The following is a 20,060-nucleotide window of genomic DNA, read 5'->3' on the forward strand; positions in this document are numbered from 1 at the left end:
TCAATAATGTGTGGATCAAAACAAACAAACCATTTATTAATGTGATTATTAAGGAGTTAAGGGTTGAGCCTGATGTTGTGGCTCGGTATAGCACAACGCATGTCAGAACATCTTTTGAGGCATTATTTTAAAAACAGACAGCTCTTTCTTCTGGTGAGCCTAAACGCCTCTCTAGCAGCTTTGAAAAAGCCATACATGCAAAGATATACCTCTGCAATGTCTATGCCATCTAGATTAGGCATCAGTACATCTACTAAGAATTGTTATTTAAGGAATACCACAACTAAAACATTACTGTCAAATTTTCATTATTTTTTTCTGTTTTATTTGGATATAAGGCCTACTTATGCACTTAAAATTATATTTCATAAGAATTCTTATTCTTAATAAGAATTATTGAGAGCATCAATTTTTTGGGGGGGGAGGGGGCAGGGTGGTTGAAGTAGCTCACTTGAAGAATCTGTATAAAACCTATGTGCTTGTTTGATGCAAAATTGTAGGATCTTGCACTTTGTACTTGGAATCAGATCCCGATTTTTGTTCTATTCTTTTTTTACTGCTGGAAAACCAGTTTATCTAAACCAGAGTTTGATTCAGAAAACTTTCCTCTTTTGTTTCATCCCATCAAATATAGGAAGATTTCAATGGGTTTCATTAAGGTGGGCTGATGCTGAAGCACCCTGGGCCCTGGATCCAATGACAGGCAGACTGGTTCAAGGAAAGCTATATACAAGTTAAACCAAAAATAGTACTAAATTTTGGAAAGCAGAAGGGTTGTCTACAATTGTTTGCCCATCTAGGTTTGTAAGTTCAGTTGAGGTTCTATATCTCTCAAATGGATACAGGAATACCCTATTTCTGCTCATGAAAATAAAACATTACAAAAAAAAGTGGAAGTCTGAACATAACTAAGAAGGGGAACCAGCTTCTCCCTTCTCCTTATAGCTGACCTAATTTATTTAACTCTGTTTTTTTTCAGGAAATTCTCAATATTTACAAAACATTTACCTATTTAGTCTTCCTTAACTACAACACACAATCTTGTCTTACAGATTGTATTTTTTTATTATTTATTATTATTATTTTTATGTAATGTGAGAGACTTACATAATACTTTACAGCTGGTAGAATATTTAATCAGAGGATGAACTGGAATCCCTGCCCCAAAGAGCTTACAGTCTAAAGGCACAAATAAGTACAGAACAGTTAAAAGGTGGGGAGTGGCAGCTGCATGGTGTAGCTCCTAACCATGCAGAGCTGGAATTAGATGAGCAGAAGGTGCCTGCAGGGACTGAAGGCAATGCCATTCTACGTGTAAGACCATCATGACAAAAGCTGTAAAGTCATGAGAGAGTACATGAAGTGGACAGGACAGAGAAATCTGCAATGAGTATGTGGAGAACAAGACAGAAATGAAAGGAATCATAGGAAGGTAAAACCATTAGTGGAGCACTGTGTCCAGGGAACAGCAAACCATAGCAAGAGAATGAGAAGCATCTTAAAAAGGAAGATAAGTTATAGCAAAGTATAGTTGTTATGGCAGCAGCAGCTTGGGGAGACTGAGAAGCATGGGAAGAGGAAAAGAAGTTATTAGTTACTGCTGGGAATGATCATCAGCACATAGAGTACACCTGATGACACTGGTCAAAATTTAATCTTGGAAATATTGCAGAGGAAAAGATGGACTATTAAAGGAAAAAAAAGAGAAGGCAAATTAAGATGACACTGACTTGAGTAATCTCAATGATAGTTAAGGAGACTGTAAGCAATATTATGTGAAGGGGAAAGGTGGAGTTAGAGGAAGAAGTAGTTTTAGATGTGTTGACCTTAAATAAAACTTGACCTTTTAGAATGTAACAGCATACTGAACAGGTTTTAATCTGTATTTGAACTTAATAATGCAAAGTGGCGGTCAATCATCAACAGAATATCTTCTAATACAAAAGAAAGACATGAAGTACAGCAAGAATGATCAAAAACACAGCAAAATTTCATCAGACATGATTTCTAACCCCAAATAGCAGGCAAAATTTAATAATAGGAATGGATGGATTCTTACTCTCTTCTTCCTCGTCCATTCACTAACCAAGCGATGAACTCTTTGGCAGCTTGACCTTCCAAATAAGAGGTGATATCACTGGTGTAGGTGCCTTCAGCATGTCTCTCAAATTCAGCATGACGCTTGGAGATCGCATTGCTGAAAGAAGACAAGTACAAGCAGCAGACTGCATAAGAATTTAACTTTTTAACAATCTTTATTGATTTAAATTTCCCACTTGCCAGTCTAGCATTTCTATAGGAGAGAGGGGTTCTTTTTGCACCTCAAATTGATCTTGACATGTTTTTTCTTGTTAGGTTTCAGTTCTGAAGGTAGTGCCTGTACTATGAAATACAGCTTTGTGCAGAGATTCCTGAACTAGTTCTGAACATCTTTCAGGTGTGGAAAGCAATTACAGCTGTATTGGAATGGTCTTTTGCTAGACTAATTAAGTATGAGCTGAAACTGTATTGTATTATACAGACACGCTTTTTGTTACCCTCTGTTAAATGCTCCCCCTACCTTATTTCTGAGCCAGACTATTCAGACTTAATTCCTTTCAAATTTACATTTTGAGTTGTTTTATGAACACCTTTTTAATCATCACTGTGACCAAGTCATAATCTGGAAAACTTTCAAGCCTGGTCAACTCCATCTTACTAAAGACATTATCTTCTCCCTCCCTACACCTCACTGTGGTTCTTGTAACAAAATAATGCTACAGTGGCTCTTGGGAAGGCAAACTGCACTGAGAAGTAGACATATTATGGAATATTTTCCATGAATAAATTCCCTAGCACTTCTGTTTGAGAATTTGTTAATTTCTGCCCAAATAGCTCTTTCTATTATTTTTTTCTTTTTGGGATGTCATCATTCCTCCTAATTTAGTACCATCTGCACTTTTCATCAGCATGCTAACTAGAGTTGTTTGGAACATTTTTAATGAAATGTTAATTTTTTTTGAGATATGCTGTTTCAATGAAGCAGAAACATTATTACAAATTTGTTATTAATATTGACAGTGTGAACGTAAGGATCTTTGTGATCTGGGCTATCCTTTTTTTTTTTTAAATTTTTCTGACAAGAGCATGTATTAATATAGGTGTCTTAGTCTGTTTTGCAAAAACACTTACTCAATTTCTCCTTTATTTATTTAAAATTTCCAATCTCTCTAACTTTTTCCCAAAAACACAGTCAAGAAACAGAATTCTGGCCTTCAGCAGGTCTTGTGTTCTCATTTCTGTAATAGGTGGTTTATGTATGTAATGGGATTGAGTGCTGAGGGCTGAACATTGCATCATGTTTAATCAGCTCTCTGCAAATTTTCCTGGCCATCTTCCTTTCACTAATTTTCTCGCCGTTTTTTTGTAATATGGTTTTCTTGGGTTTTTTGTTTCTTTTCTTTTTTTTTTTTTTTTTTTTCCCACCCTTCAGCCTTTCTCTATGCCAAGTTTTTCTTTTTATGTTATTCTCTATTCTTCTTGATTACTTGAAATGTGCTTGCCTAAAACATAGTCTCATCCTGTTGCATTCCTTGCATCCACTGCATATAGCTCTAGAACACAGGTACAGGAATAAATAACATAGAGACATATCTTCTTTCCTTGTAAAAAGCAGGTGTGAAATAATGTATTTTATTGATATGCCTTTGATTGTGGTTAAATTGCAAAGAATACTAGTTGTTCTCTTGTTTGACTGAAAATGAAATCAAACTGGTTTCTAATAACAAATTGTGACAAATAGAATACCTTGAGAGCTGGTCAGGGACTTTGTCATTTTCTTTGTCCTCCTGTGCTTGTTGGCTGTAGTGAAATTGCACAATCGTTAGATCATTATTACCAGTACACTGCAGAGCCTGCATAAGCTTTTATTGGTTATTATTTAAATATTATGGTAAATCCTCATGTCTGATGGATGAATATTATATTCATTATATTTCAGACATATGAATTTAAATTAGTAAAATGTGCAGAAATTGTCACTTTATACTTTAAAGATTTCCACAGAAATTTAAAAGCATTAATATAAGAGATTTTTGTTTGATTCTTTTTGGACAGATTTTCTCTAGAACACAAGACTGACACACTTGCACATTATTCCTGCTCTCAGCTTGCTAGCTTGAGTTTAATCAAAGTATATTTGAAAAAAAAAAACATGCCAGCATATAGTGATACTGGGAAATTATCCAGTGGTCAACAAAACTTACACTTCAGCTGCCTTTTGACAAAGGAAACATCAGGATTAGAGTATCTATAGATAGGAAAGTTTTGTTAAGGCCTAATGGCCCAGAATTGTACATTATATTTATATATCTTATTCATATTGAACTTAATTGATTCACTGAGAAAATTTGCCACAAAGAGGCTGAGACAGTCTTTTTAGGTGGCATATCAGATACTGCACTTTGATTTAGCCAAATCCTTTTGTTTGATTTTCCCTGTTTCTCATTTCTAATAATATGTTGATATTCTATTACTGTCTGGACTTGATGATCTTAGAGGTCCTTTCCAGCCTAAATGATTCTATGATTGTATATATAAATTTTCCTCAACTACTTTACTTCTTTGAGGTTTATCTATGGTCCGGGATGGGAATACCAAATTCTGGTATTAAGAAACTGAACCGGCTAGATTTTTGGCTGTTTCTGTGTATGGAGATCTGTTTCTTTGTATGGAGATCTGTTTCTGTGTTTGGTGATCACTGTCACCAAAATGCTTACCCATTTCTTTTAGTGCTCATTAACCATTGCACAAAGTCCTGAGCTCGTCTGGTGTCCAGGTACTTGGTGTAATCGCTGGTGAATGTGCCTTGTGAGTGACGTTTCACTTCATTCAGCTGTCTAGATTCCTCTATTGGCTCAGGATGGGAAGCTTTGAATGACCTGTGAAAAGTTTAGACCTCGTTAATTGGCAATGGTTGCAGTACAGTCTACAGGTGCATTGATTTTTCTTTTAACAATACCATTTTTAATTCCCACAACGTGAAAGCAAGTGGCATATTGATCAGTAGCTGTCTGGTAAAAGGAATCTGTATAGTAGATTGAACACTGCAGAATCACACAGCCTTCTTGGACAAATAAGGTAACTGTTGTTTTAATACCCCAAATTTCTGTGCTAAGCTTTGCGATATTAAAACCCCTTTCAATTTTAATGATACATTAAGTACTGCAGAAAGCTATCTTTAGATCATAGAATGTTTGGTTTCAAAGTGTAAGAAAACAAAGTCCAGGTCAAGTATTTGTAAAAGTTTGGTCTAAAGAATTTACCTTGATTTCTCCTCTGTATCCTGAAGAGGATTTTGCCAGCTGCCTTGAACTATCATTAAAAGGAGGCCAGCAACAAAATAAATGCTTTTCATTTTCATTGCCTGTCAAAAGAGAAATCAAGCAAAGAAGAAAAATATTATAATGTTTACATACGTCTCAACCAATTACACCAAAAAGCGACGTTCTTAGTGCTGATCTAAACCTGAAGACAAATATAAAGAGCCTTCTAGGATGGGTTTCATGTCCAGTGGATGACAAGTGAGGGCCTTGGGTAAGCATTCAAAAGATGCAGTCTTTGTTCCAGTCTTTAGGCTCTAGTCTGTATTCTGGAATGCGAGGACAGCTGAAAGCGAGTGCACCCTCACTGTCTTTTGCCATGTGAGGATAAAGGTCTGTTCTCTCCTTTTCTCTGTGTTCTGCTGATGGCAAGCACTAGATCTGTAATACCGTTCTATTGCAAAACTGGGGGTAGTGATGTGATTTTTTTTCCCCCAGATCATTCACTAGAGAAAAAAACAAAGCAAATCTTTGTCAAGAATACTGTCACATTAGCAGCTCCCCATCCTTTCTTTCTCACAGAAGTTGCAATGAGTTCACATCAGCAACATGTCACTGGAAATAATTTCATCATGTACTTGGGCTGATACTTGTGTAATTGAAAAAGCCCTTCTGCCATCCATGGCATTTTCCTATGGAGGTTTATGATACAGTCTGAAAAACAAAGGGAGACAGGACACACGAGTGCCTTAAAGTAAAGTTGTAGCAAAGAAAGTCCCAGTCACAAAACACCCTCCCCGCTCAATGTAACCCTACTCCTGTGGCTCCACTGCAGGAGTTACTTATTGAAGCTCAATGATTTATAAAACAAGGCAGTCTGAGTGAAAAGATGTATCTTCTCTATTGTAATGCCTGGTCACAATAGGCTGAATTTAAATATACTATGGGCTGGAGGAAGTCTTAGAAAATGTTGGGGGAATGATGATGTATAGTGAAGGTGCAGATTAATCCATTTTGAGATTGAGAGTTGGCTCTGCACTGAGCAATGCAAATGAGGGGGCTACATGAACACCTCTGAAAAGGCAATCTCCTACATCAAAAACTTACTCCTGTAGGACTTCTACTCTGCCCCAGAAGTCTGCCCCTTCACAGCAGATTTGTTTTGAAACCTGTTTCTTCCATCTGTTTTAAAATAACTTATAGTTGGAGATGCAATGCTTGACTGTTGGCAGGCATTTTACCAATGGTTAGGAAGAATCTACTGCACTGGTTACTTTGTGAGGCCTGATTTTCAAGAGAATATTACTAAATAATATGAATATTTTACTAGAATACCGCAGTATCAGTATCGAAATACTTGAGGCAATCAAAATCATAATCCAATATTGATCAAACTCAGGAAAATAAATGTGTAACTATAACATTTTCCGATGGATTTTACTATTAAGCAATTGAGTCAGTTTCCCTCTCTCCACCAGAAGCCACTGATGGTGTTACTCATTTTTTCATCAGTGTCTGGAGACTCATTTCTGCCTTGTACAATGTCCTGGTATATAAGACTTGACCCCTTCATGTGAACATACCCTGCTATTGTCCCAACATATACCACAGTGGTCATGTAGTCAGTCTCATTAAAACCCTAACTACAGTACTGAACTGTGTTTTCTGTGTTTCATTTGGAGCTGTAGTTTGGTGGTGCAACACTGACATCCAATGTTTATCTCAAGGAATGCATAATTTCACATTTCACAGGCTTCTAGCAATGGAACAAAAGCTCTGCCTGTTCTAAGGGAAATGACTCTGTTGTGGTCTTTTCAAAATGGTTTGATTGACCCCTCTGGTAGCTGATACGGCTGTAAATGTGTTAACCTGGACTTGGACACCCAATAAGGTCTGGCTATTACAGCATACATAAGTAAATTTGCTCTGCTTTATAGTCCTAGCTTACAGCTTACAGCTGTCTGTGGCTTTATCAAACTGCGATCCAGATTATCCATAAACACAAGTCACTGAGGTGGGATGAAATATCCAGCACCAAAAGCTTTTCTTTTATATAAAAGTTGTTAAAAAATAATTCAAAGTCACTGTAGTCAGTAAAGAGATATTCAGTGATTTCAGTTTATCTTAGCTCTAACTCTAACGTCTCAGACCTTTAGAACTTACAGATGTGAATAGTCCCACTGGCTACTTTATTCTTTAAGTACTAAGATTAAAGTTAAATGCATTTTCAGCTGCTTTTTAAAATTTTCAGACTCAAAATTGGAAGAAAATCAAAAAGAAATATGTATAAATGCAGTTTTTGAAATTTATAAAATTTTCAAGAATCCTTATTAATAAAATAATCTTTTCCAAAAACTATTAACCGTCTGTAAAATATGTTCTTTAAAAAATTAGCATCAGTTTTGTTTTTTAAACATTTAGTACTTGCTATTGGTAAGTCAAACCAGCAACAGCCGTTCCTGACAAGTTAAACAGGATACAGTTCTAAAAGAAGAAATTGTAATTTTATTCTTGGTAATATAGACATGTTCCATAGCGAAAAAGAGATGATCAGAAAAATAGTGTTTTCTTAGTTTATGCTGTCTAATCAATTAATTTCTCAATCTGAAGAAAGGTTTTATTTGTTTTAAGTTATTTAGGTCACCAGTAGGTACTGCTGAAATCCATGGAAACCTATTGTCAAGGTGCAAGAAAACTACAGGTAATCTTACCCAGAAAATTTTTATTCCTATGCATATTAGACTAATGAAAATATTTTCATTTCTTTCTGATTGAAAATGAAAAATTGAAGACATCTCAGTTTGAACCACCAGAAATATGTAACAATTATACCTCTCAAATCTTGATCGGATAGGTATTTGAATATTATTTCCTTGACGAACCTGATTTTTCTACTTTCCTAATATATTCTGCTACGGATGTAGTAGATTTTTTTGTAACTATGTAGAATTTTAACTAGCTTAATTTCACTGAGTTTTCCAAAAAACTCTTTCAAAAGTCACACTTGTATCTTCTTCCAGTTAATAGAAATTATGAAGTTACATAAAAAAAGCAATTAAAAAGGAAATATTTTCATATGAACATACATGAATGACTAAAATAGATTCCCACTGACATGAAGCTCTCTGCAAATAGCAGTAATTTCTATAAATAACTAAATAAAATTTTCAGGTAGATTTCAGGTATTTTGCATCTGATTTACCTACCATGTTAAAATGCCTTGTGGAAAGTTCTGTAAAATCCAACAGTTCTCGTCTAAGGAATTCCATAGTAGGATGGAAGACTAAATTCAATTTTATACAATAATCGCAATAACTATTGAAATGCTTTAATTTTACTTCTTTGCTATAAAATTTCCTTTTCTGATCTTACAGGGATATGAAAGTAATAGCGGCTTGCGACAAACTAATGTAAAAGTGGGGCAGTGGAGTGACAGTCTGTAGGGTGAGAGAGGGACAATCTGTCTTGGACAGTTTAAAATCAGTGTTTACATAAACCCACTGAATTTGTTTCCTTGCTTCTAACTTAACCCTCATTGATTCATATTTAGGCAGTACCTATAAGGAGTGAATAATTTTAAACTCACATTAATTAAATATCTCTACCGAAGATACTAAAGGAGATAAAAATATAAAAATCAATAATTGTGTATCTCATTTAAATTCTTACTACAATGCTTGTCTTTCACATTCTCATGGTTAATCTTCCTTCTTTCAATTAATTCTGCAACACAAACTTGATTTCCCTTTTTCGGATCATTCTCTGTTGAAGTAATCAATACATCAAAAGATATAAATTATGATGTCATTAACTCCAAATATCAGTGAGTACAACCTCAGAAGAAAACAGCAATTTGCTGAAGGATCTGCACTTCTATTGCAAGCTTTGGGGAACACAATGCAGATAATGCAGTCGGCTTTCTCAAACAAATAACTGGTAGTTCATATAAATCTTACCTTATTATACTTTGAAGTGATACGTGGCAGTTGCAGAAAGAGCTACTCTCTCTTCTGCAACTATGGCAAGCCTTGAGGATCCTGAGCTCTGCCTGGCTGCCTCTTTTGCACAGACTTTTATATATACTGTTCAGCTCTAGTAAGCATTACGGGAGTGCATCATTGCTGACAGTTTCCTTATTCAACTTAAAAAAAAAAGTCATCATATTTGCTATTCATTTCATTTGATAATTTTACAAGCAATTTCACACATTCATTCTGCTTACTTTATGACATCAATGCTAACATGGATTTGCAAAAGGAGTGAGGTAGCAATGTCCAAAGTAGTAAATATCAAACAGAAGGGCATTAACATCACAAACAGTGGGCAAAAGGTGCCTGGGATCGAGGCGGCAATTTCTCCAATTTTGGATTTGTCACATTTGACATTTAGAATCCCTATTCCATAGATGTAAATAGCATTGTTTTCACTTATCAATTTTAAATCAGATTTTATAAATTTAATTAATTGTTAAAAATAAGCACAACTTTCCCAAAGCCCTTGAATGATTCTTCAGGTAATCCTGTGCCAATATAATGAAGAGATGTAAAATACTGCAGTGATGGCTACACGTTGTGCAATTCCTAGCACAGGTGAAATTTAAAAAAATGTTTTGATTTGCCTTAGATGTAAAATTCCAAATTTGTAACTGTTACTGTAAGAAAATTCATACTCACTTGAGAACTATAATCCAAACAGTCACTATAAATTGAGTTTCGCCCAGTGGCCTATAGATTTACACAATATAAAACCATTTGCTCACATTTCCATTCCCTAAAAGGAAAAAAATAAATGAAACAAAATAGATTTGATATTTGTAGTAGCACCTGTTCTGTGCAACTGTTGTTGTTCAATGGAGACAATTTCATAGCTCTGGTGGGGCAGCATTGCCAAAGAGAGGCATGGTCATCCATGTGGTGACAACACAGAGAGACTGAGACAGGTAGGGGAGACAGGTAGGAGGAAGGTTCTGGAATCACAGTAGACATCTCACTGGATGCTAATGACAGCCTGTGCTCCAGTCTGGAGTGCCTCACGCTCTGGTTTGTGGCACACGTTACAACAAACCTTATTTCCCCTAACGCTGCTCCTCGAAGCCAGCAAAGAGCGTGCTTCAGTCAGACAATTTTCTGCTGACTGACCACAGCCAGACTGGCACAGCCCATAAGATACAACTGAGGTAGTGCATAAACTTAATACCCATATTGGAGTGGGAAGCAAAATTTACTGGATTCTTCCTAGACCTCTATCCTAAATACTTGGCTGTGGTACCATGGTAGGGGTTCAGGGAAACATTAAGTCTCGCTACACAGTCCACATCCTGAAGTTTAATTTTTGTTAAGTGTAATTTTTCCATGCTATCGAATCAATCTATGAGATTCCTGGTTTATTTCTTTCCCCATTTCTCGTCCTCGGGCTGGGTCAGCGCGTCCTGCAGTACCCGGGCAGCGCGGCAGATGGGGATCAAAGGGCCCTTTCCAGCGCTCCTGCACCAGGGGACACGCACACGCTTCGCACGGATGGCTACGAACACCACTACACGCTGAGTAAAGGATGCTTCGGAAAGAGGCAGTATGGAATGGACAATATCCTCTCCTCTAGGAAACAGACAGCATTCTCTCTCTTTTTTTTTTTTTTTTTTTTTTTTTTTTTTTTACCTCAGTTTATTTTCTTGTGTCATATAAAGTTCCTTGTTTACAGTAGGATGATTCCAGGAGGGGAAAAAAAAAAAGAAAAAAAAAGAAAAAAAAAAAAAAAAAAAAAAAAAAAAAATAAACAAAAAGACCAAAAGAGTACCTCAGTGCACCTGGTTGGGCAGGTTGTCACAGAGCTGTATCATCTAGCAGGTCATCTAGCATCTAGAAGGTGACCAGTTTTTTCAAGTGCTACACAGAAAATAACATGTACAGGAAAGAAGTGAACAGCCATGCAAACCTCAGTTGCTGTAACTGAGTCTATAGTATATATTTCAGGAGCACAGTGAACAAGAGGTTCCAAACAAAAGCAGAAAATTGTATCAGGTGTATGAGACATGCACATATACTCAGGTTTGTTCCTCTCACATTTTAAAATACACCAGTTAGTTGGCACCTCTTGGCAAAAATCAAGGGCAACCTCACTGTCCTCTCTCTATATCATTGTTCTCAAATGAGACAATACTTTGAGTTAGACTAAGAGACAGAAGCTGAAATCGGCCTGTCTTTGGGGAATTTTCATGTTTCTCATGATTCAATTGAAGTGCTTGGGTTCACTGTATCCGGAATTTATCAAAGTTTCTTTCTGATTAAACCATCACCTGATTAAAATTGTCAAGATTTGAACATTTTAATGAATTAAGAACTTGCTGGCTTTTGACAGTAAAAAATAAAGAAATACTCATCAAATGCTTTCCTAACAGTGACCTCCCAAAAATCTTCTATGTATTTCTTCATTACAAATTTATTGTAATACTGTCCATTACACATCTAAAGGGAGGAGGATGTACCTTGGGGTACGACTACAGGCCCACACCCTTTACTTTCTTATATTATACAGAAAGCATTCTCTCCTAACCTTGTCAGCTGTGAGTTCAGAGGGCTGGGCTCTGCAGCCCCTTTCGCTTTGCTATCTTTGTTACACGATAAGCACAAAAAGCATTCCCCTTCTGAGAACAGGAACCAGTATAGGAGGAACACTTGTATAAACACATGCGCACATAAAACACCATGGTACACCCCTAAATGCGTGCTTGTGCATAACACACGCAGCGTGTGCCTGCGTATGTGTACAGCTCCACGGCCGCCCTTTGGAGAGCAAGAACAGCTTTCTGAAAGGGAGGGTTAGTGTGGAGTCTCTAGGCCTTTCCACAGCGTGCAGCTCCATGCTGTCTGCCAGGGGTGCTGAGCAGTTTGTACCTCAGGAGCCACAGTCATTGTAACTGTGCTGTGGCCCACACTGCCTACTCACAGAAGTTGGAATCGCTCCACTGCAAGTCAATGGAGCTGCATCAATTTGCGCAAGCAGAAGAGCTGGCCAAATATGTACTAGTTATTTTACATTCTGAGAAGACAATGTTCATAATTGAAAGTAATACCAAATGCTCTTAGCAAATACTATGAATTATTCAGATTAAATATAGAGCCTTCAAATGACTCTATAAAATGTTCTAAACAGCTGTGCCTTGTAATTGGAACTGACTGGCAAACTGGGAAGAATTGAATGCAGTCTGAATTGGACTTGATATCTGAGAAAAATGAGCATAATACTAACCATATTCTAGAACCTGACTGGTTTTCTGCTAAATTTCTCTTCATACCTCTTCTTTCTTGCAGGTGCTGTAATCCTATTTGAAACAAGTCATTTAGGTCTGCATTTGGAGTGTAAGGATTGCAGGTTCTTTCATGTGCACAGCTCACACAGCGTGAATAAGGTACATGATGAAAACAGGTTTGGAGTGGAATCAGTGACTTTCTACCATTTATGTACACTTCAGCTCCTAGAATAAAGCAATTTTTACTTTTCAGCTCTAGTTTTAATTTGTAAAAGCTAGAAAGGATTCATAGTGGAAACTGACTTGTAAAAAAGGGTATTTGTGATTATTTATCAAGGGCCTCTCCACCTAATTCAGGACAACTACATCCTACCTTCAGTGGCTTGGATACCTTGTTTATATGACAGGTAGTTGAAGACTCATGCTTCATTGTTTGAAGTGTTTGAGTATCTAAAGTGTGAGAGTGTTATCCAAAAGAGAAAAGAACATAAAGTGCTCAGCATTGTTTGAAAACCAGATCCTCTAAAACATTTGAAAGTGGGAAGAAAAATTCATTCTGTTGTAAAAGCTTAGCTTAATTCAAATTGTGTCCTAGAGTTGGCTCTTACACACCATATTCTATGTTTGCAGTATAGTTATATATACTTTTTATTCACATACTTTGTTAGCTTTGCCTTGATACCTCAGCGTAAACCCTTTCAACTCAAACTATTGAAGATCTGTTACAAAAGAGCCTATTCTGTACTGTAGCCTCTTAATGCTCTTATCTCTGAAGTGCAATGAGGCAAATAACTGTCCAGTGAATGTTTGGGGCAATGTTTGTAACATGAATTGTGTTTGTAGGCAAGGCAGAATGGAATATGTTCTCTTTCTGGAGAAAAAAAAAAAGCTTGGGAGAATCTCATCACCATATATAAATATCTGAAGGGATGATATCTTCCAAAGAAAATTTGGACAGCCTCTTTTCAGTGGTGCCCAATGACAGAATGAGAGACAACAGGTACAAACCGAAACATAGAATGTTCTGTCTGAGCATAAGAAAGCACTTTTTTTTTTGGAGGGTGACCAAACACTGGCAGCGGTGGCCCAGGGAGGTTGTAGAGCATCCACATGGCTTTTAGATGTTCAAAAGCTACCTGGACAAAGTCCTGGGCTACAGGACGTAGGTAGCCCTGTGTGAACAGAGAAGTGGGATAAGTAGACCTTCAAAGTTCCTTTCCAACCACAACCATTCTGTGTTTCTGTCATAGTACAAGGGTAGGTTTGCAGTACTCTGCACCATTTCTAGTGATTAACTGTGATATTACCTGTTACAAGCACAGGCCAGTCAGCAATCTGATGTTGATGTATTTTTAAAAGGTTTTTTTGACACTCATAGCATCCTAGAACATTTTCTACCAGGTCATCAAAACACATGGTTGGTCTATCATAAAGCTTTCAGGTTAGACATTATTTCAGCAATTCAGTGCAAATGTCACACTCTGCTGGAGACATATTCCCATTCTTTGGCAAGGACACTGTGTAAGGCAAAGACATTAGCAACAAGAAAAACAATGAAGGAAAAATATTGGCAGCAACTACACTTATTTTTAATTTTTTTTTTATCCCCACAACTGCTGCCTACAAGCCAAAGTAGACAGTGAACAGTTTGGAAGATGTGTGCTCTGATTGCCTTAGGAAACAAACAGACCTCAGGGCAGATTAATAATGAAATAGCTAATGCACCCCTTGAGAAAGAGGTACCTTCTGCTATTTTATTTGACAGATTTTCCTGAAATGTCCCTTATTTCAAATACTTCCAAAAGTTTCAGACAACAGACCTGTGGGCAGGGTGTGAACAACACATTTTATTACTTACTGCACTGACAAAGGGCCAATCTATATGCCCAAATTTCCAGAACTTAGAGGATTTTTAAAAGAATAAATAAAAATAAAATAAAGGTGCAGAAATTGAAACTGACCTTAAGATATTAATATTTATATGAGATTGATACCATGCTTTTTTGGAAGTTACTCTAGGTTGTCATTGAGATATTCAGGTATCTTAAACTTTTAAGCGTCTCAGATAAGAGCTTAATTTTTCTGTCTTTCACCACAACATTGCAATGATTTCTATGGTGCTATATCAATATAAAAAATTGAGAATTAAATCTCAGTATTTCAACTGAATTGTATTCCTTATTTGTAAGATAACCACATTTCTGAGACTACTGTTACGTGCAGCAAATGCACATAGGACCATATAATCAACATCTAATTAGGCCCACTTCATGTTATATTTGCTTAATGTTAACTTTCTTACAGCTATAATTTTTTCCTTTAGCCATTATAGCAGTTGAATTTTAATTACATTACCAACAAAAAGCTCATTAACGTCATGTAATTGGCAGCGTTTCCAAAAAAACCTGAACTAATTGAGTATTTTCTGAAGAGTTCCCATCAAAGTATAATTTAACCATTACAAACAGCTTGGCAACTACATTTACATAAAGATGTATCTAAGGAATGTTCTCATGTGTGGAAAATCAGATTTGATATTGCCATTAACAAACGAAGGAAGCTGTTACATAGCAAATCACTTCCACATTTTAATTATTTTGGCCAAACCCCATGTTTTTGTCAAGTAAGTCAAATGAAACCCTTTGCTTTTCCACAAAGAAGCAGCAACTGGTCTCTGACTGAGAGTTATGAAGCAGCTTGCTTTGTGGGAAGGCAACACAATCTATTTAGGTTATTTTGCACTCTCAATAGCTAATAGCAGAGATTGTGTCAGAAAGACCATGGTTTTTATGCAGTAGACTAATTCAGAATTTTTTAAACACATGACCAAGGAATTGTTTAATCTACAATGGATCTCTTGCCAATTATCTTGTTAATATTCTTATATTATGACAGGACTGATTTAATTACTAATGAAAAGCATACAAGCATTCCAGTCATTATTGCTTCCAGCATTTTTTAAAGACTCCCTAAAACAGTTTCACTAGAAACAAAGCAAAGAAAGCTTGCACAATCCTTTGATTCTTCCCCTCCAGTCTGGGATGAATGACACCGATGAATGCTGAGGTGATGAACAGAAATTAAAAACAGGTCAATATGGCTCACATACTTTGATTACAGGTGAAAAACCCACTGATATACAATCGTTATCATGAGTGTCCTGCTTTCATGTTTCAACCTAAACACTGAGAGTTTTGCAGAAGGTTTCAAGAAGTTTTGCAAGGTTTCAAATAAGAGTTGAATAAAATTTTAACACATTCAGTACTCTCAGTAAGTATCCAAACTTCAGTGTTAAATATTGTGTGTTCCTATCTCTTCTTGGATTCTTTACAAAAAGTTGGAAATAAATTTTGAGAAACTGGTTCTTGTTAGGATGCTAATTAGGTACTTGCACTACTTCCTTTGTCCTTTCCCATTTTACCGTTCTAGTTAACAAATGCAATCATAGTAATCTGACAGTGTGCATTTGCAATGAACCACCTTTCTTGGACTGCAGAATGTAAGTTTAAGCAAGTCAGTAAAATAAATGCACAAGACCTTTTACATTCTGATTTTATTTTTTCTGTCAAACAAGTATTTTGTATCAAATATGTCAAAGCATTTGTTATCATAACATCATAACATATGCTAATATACAGTATCAAAAGTGGATGTAAACATCAAGTTTAAAATTTCAAAGTTCCTGTGATCAATTCACCTGAAAACTACACAAATTGGGCACTGCTGTCATTTCATTCTCCCAGAGATGTCTCAGATGCGTTAGCATGCTCTGAGTAGCCTACTCATTCTGTTAAAGAAAAACATTGTTTGAGGAAGTGGGTCATATGTGTGTAGAGATGTTTGCTGGAAAGGCCTGGAATTCCATGATTCTGATCAGTATACCACTGAAAGAAAAAAAAAAAAACAAAAAACAAAAAACAAAAAACCAAAACATAAAGCCTTTAAGTTATGTTTTCAATTCTGCAAGAGTTAATACAAAAAATGCATTTTATTGCTATACATAAGAAAGCAGATGGCTCAAGAAAAAAGAGGAACTTGATAATTTTTTTTTCCATCAGTTCCCAATATATTATTTCTCTTGCTGGAAAAAGTTTCTAAGCCCTCTGTTATTTAAGAGTATGCATTACTGCCTCAGTACTTACAGGCCAGTTGTATCAAGTCAGGCAAAAGAGCCTTGGATGCCAGTAGGGATGAAATCCCCTTGACCTGCTGGATCGTCTGGGTAATAGGGGTAAGAGACTTGCTCAGGAATAAGTACTGAGCTCTAAGCAACAAAATTTCAGCTAAATGTCTATTCAAAATGTCCTGCATTATAGCAGGGCCATGAACCTTATGAGTGGTGTACCAGAAATAAAATAAAACACACATGAATTATCCTAACTCAGAAATATCTGCCATTCCACTGTAGCTGAACCAGAATGACTACAACTGCATACAGTATTCCAGATACTTAAGATATAACTCAGATTTGCTAAGGATCAGCAAAGGAGGCAGAAAAAGTGTAATACACAAAAGGGACTACAAACTCCTGTCATCCCTTTTTGTGATGTTCATGGCCCTGTGAAGTCAGACTCGGGCAGAAGCCTAGTATGTTTGATAGCAGGCAAACACTTTGGTTATTAGCCCTGAGAAAAATGGTTTGGAAGCAGAGGTTAGCATATAAATGAGATCCACATTTTCCCTGTTTATTTCTCCTTTATATCCTGCAACCTCTTGCCTCTGTGTTTCTCTCTTTGCCTGTATCTGCTATCCCACGCAAGTTTTTCAGAGAAAGTTTTTTGCTGATTCTGGATATATATTTGGATGCCTTACTCCCTTTTTGCTTGTTTTGCTTTGTGCCTATGGCAGGCAAGTCCAATTCAAGATGGAATCTACCACAACCAGTGACAATTTGGCCCCAGAATTCAGCTCTTTCATCTTCCGCTTTTACCAGGTATCAAAAACACTCATAAGGAGGCTGGATTCTTATTCTTCTCCCTGGCTTAGTTTAAAAGCCTCCAAGTTATTCCTGACAAGAGGAAAATCCTGCTAGCATCCGAAGGGCAAGAAAAAAAAAGAGCAGGCAAATAATCTGGGGAAGAAATTGAGAAATTGTTTATGAAGAATAACAAATGCACTAGCAATTGCCAAATTTTGAAGCATGTTCAGTTGAACAGGGTTTTAAAAACACTGCCAAATGTCAGATGAGCTTATTAATAAAGTTATGAACCACTTTTCAAAATGAAAAAAAGTCTATTATTTACCATTGCCTGGAAATCCACCTGTGCATTAACCAGAGCTTTTGCAATTTGTGCTGAGTTCTGAAAATGTACATTATCTAAAAAGAAAAAAAGAGATTGTCTGTTGAAACATGTTAATACCACAAAGCATAAAGTTATAGTGCATTTAGCTGTGTCCACTAATTATCAAGTGATAGAGTTGACATTACTAAGAATGAGTAAGCAACTTATGATAGGTCATATGGAAATCTACCAAAGATCTAAGTCCTGACCCAATCAAAGATAGATGCTTAATGTTTTTCAAACAAAGTGATTCTGGCTCTGTGTTTGTTCTGCCATTTGCAAACCTCACCATCTGCTGTTCCATGGATGAGAAGATACTCTACGTTTTGGAAATTCTTTGCCCTTGCCATCACAGTTGAATTCTGTTGAGAGGAAAAAAGAACAGTTCAGCAACTTCAATTTAAACCACTTATTTATAGTGCTCAAAGGCTTTCATTACCTAGTAGAAAAACAATCAAACAGTTGAACTGACATGACAGCAAAGACTTCATATCAATCTGAGATTACAATAGAAACCATGTATATGGCTGTATATGTGTGTGTGTATATATATATATACATCTCTCTATATATATATCTATATATAAATCAATCTCTGCAGAGGGATCTGAACAACCTGGATCAATGACCCAAAGCCAGTTGTCTGAGGTTCAACAAGGCAAAGTGCTGTGTCTTGCTCTTGGATCACAACCAGCTCTATGCAGCACTAGGGGCCATGTGGAAGGGTGGCTGGACAGCTCTCTGGTAGAAGAGTACCTGTGGGTATTGTTTGACAGCAGCTGAACATGAGCCAGTGCATGCCCAGGTGGCCAAGAAGGCCAGAGCCATCCTCGCCAAAAGTAGTGTGGCTAGGAAGACCAGAGAAGTGTTCATTCCTTGTACTGGGCACTGGTGAGGCCACACCTCAAATCCTACACTCAGTTTTGGGCCCAAGGAAGACATTGAGGTGCTGGAATGTATCGTGAGAATGGCAACGGAGCTGGGGAGGGTCTGAAGAGTGATTCCTCTGAGGAATGGCTGAGGGTGTTTAGCCTGGAGGAGGCTCAGGAGGAACCTTAACATTGTCTATGATTCCCTGAAAGTATGTTTTAGCCACATTTAGACAACAATCAACTGGACGAGAGGCAATGGCCTCAAATTGTGCCCGAGGAGGTTTAGATTGCATATGAGGAAGCTTTTCTTCATGGAAAGGGTTGTCAGGCATTGGAACAAGCTGCTCAGGGCAGTGGTTGAGTCACCATCTGGGAAGGTATTTAAAAGATGTGTAGATGTGGCACTTGGGGACATGGTTTAGTGGTGCACTAGGCAGTGTAAGGTTAATGGCTGGACCTGATGATCTCAGAAGTTTTTTCCAAACGAAATGATTCTGTGCATTTGTGATCTGGGACTTTGGCTTCAGGACAGGAATATCTATAAATAAATAGCTTTTTTTTTCTTACATCTTTTGCATGTGTTCTGAAAACACTAGCAGGAGAAAAAATATTAATCTGCACCATATTGATGATATCTGTCCATAAAAGATCCCCGTGCAAGCTTGGCTTGCAGCAGGTAGCTTTCTGTGCTGTCACAAATGTCACACTATCAGAAACAGATTTGATATTTAGTGTCTTTTCTAGGGGCCAATTCATACAAAGAACAGCAGGAGTCATGTCATTCCCAGAATGCTCTAATTCCTGTCTACCCAGACAGCTCTACCAGGCCTGTTTGGTATTGAGCATTTCTGTGCTTTGAGTTGGGCTGGAAATACGTACTGAGAACACGATCCAAATCTTTAACAGGAGTGTTTCCACTAAGTTCTTTGGATGTTAAGTCAGGCCTTTCTGTATCCAGTGCTGGTGTGTGTATGCTGCTAGAGAAAACCACAAACTTCCTATCAATGTGAAGAAAAGAATGGCAACCTGTTTTAGGTAGGGGAAACTGCTCTGATCATTTAGTATGCTTATGATCTTATTATCAGAGAGCTGAATTTGCATGGATCAGTTTACAAATCACAGCTAACAGTACCAAACAAAACCTTATCGACATCAACATTTTAATCCCTCTTACTTGAGTTCTTTTCTGGGCTAATAGTTTGCACTGGGAGAACAGTCTGACTTGTCCAAGTAAGAAAATAAGGGCATCCACTTAGCATTTTTGTGATTTATAAATACAAACCCACAATTAATTATGTTGATAAGAATTTCATGGCAGTAGCTTTGATACGAAAGGACTGTACCATGAGAGCTAGTGGGC

At 37.0% G+C, this 20,060-nt stretch overlaps 2 protein-coding genes across 2 annotated transcripts in view; both read right to left on the bottom strand.

Moving 5' to 3' along the window:
• Positions 1-2,055: 2,055 nt before the first annotated feature.
• On the bottom strand, positions 2,056-5,404 carry GCG (glucagon). The gene is made up of 4 exons (XM_040069820.2): positions 5,304-5,404; positions 4,758-4,919; positions 3,787-3,840; positions 2,056-2,197 (listed from the first exon to the last, which is right to left on the bottom strand). The coding sequence occupies exons 1-4, from the start codon at positions 5,399-5,401 to the stop codon at positions 2,056-2,058; spliced, it is 456 nt and encodes a 151-aa protein (XP_039925754.2). The 5' UTR covers positions 5,402-5,404.
• A 10,684-nt stretch (positions 5,405-16,088) lies between these two features.
• Positions 16,089-20,060, bottom strand: part of LOC120755011 (prolyl endopeptidase FAP-like) — a 37,242-nt gene continuing 33,270 nt past the window's right edge. The window contains exons 24-26 of the mRNA XM_058421326.1: positions 18,118-18,190; positions 17,790-17,863; positions 16,089-16,430 (exon numbers count right to left, since the gene is read on the bottom strand). Of these exons, the coding sequence (XP_058277309.1) occupies positions 16,329-16,430; positions 17,790-17,863; positions 18,118-18,190 (249 nt within the window). The 3' untranslated portion in view covers positions 16,089-16,328. The remainder of the gene's footprint in view (positions 16,431-17,789; positions 17,864-18,117; positions 18,191-20,060) is intronic.

The sequence above is a fragment of the Hirundo rustica genome, chromosome 7 (genome assembly GCF_015227805.2).
Source record: "Hirundo rustica isolate bHirRus1 chromosome 7, bHirRus1.pri.v3, whole genome shotgun sequence".
In the NCBI taxonomy this organism is placed as follows: domain Eukaryota; kingdom Metazoa; phylum Chordata; class Aves; order Passeriformes; family Hirundinidae; genus Hirundo; species Hirundo rustica.

What these genes read in the sequence shown, in the direction of transcription:
- GCG (XM_040069820.2), bottom strand. Translation starts at nt 5,401, where the DNA reads ATGAAAATGAAAAGCATTTATTTTGTTGCTGGCCTCCTTTTAATGATA. An exon ending in GATACAGAGGAGAAATCAAG is followed by an intron (nt 4,920 to 5,303) that starts GTAAATTCTTTA and finishes AACTTTTCACAG; the next exon opens with GTCATTCAAAGCTTCCCATC. An exon ending in GTCCCTGACCAGCTCTCAAG is followed by an intron (nt 2,198 to 3,786) that starts GTATTCTATTTG and finishes GTCTTCTTTCAG; the next exon opens with CAATGCGATCTCCAAGCGTC.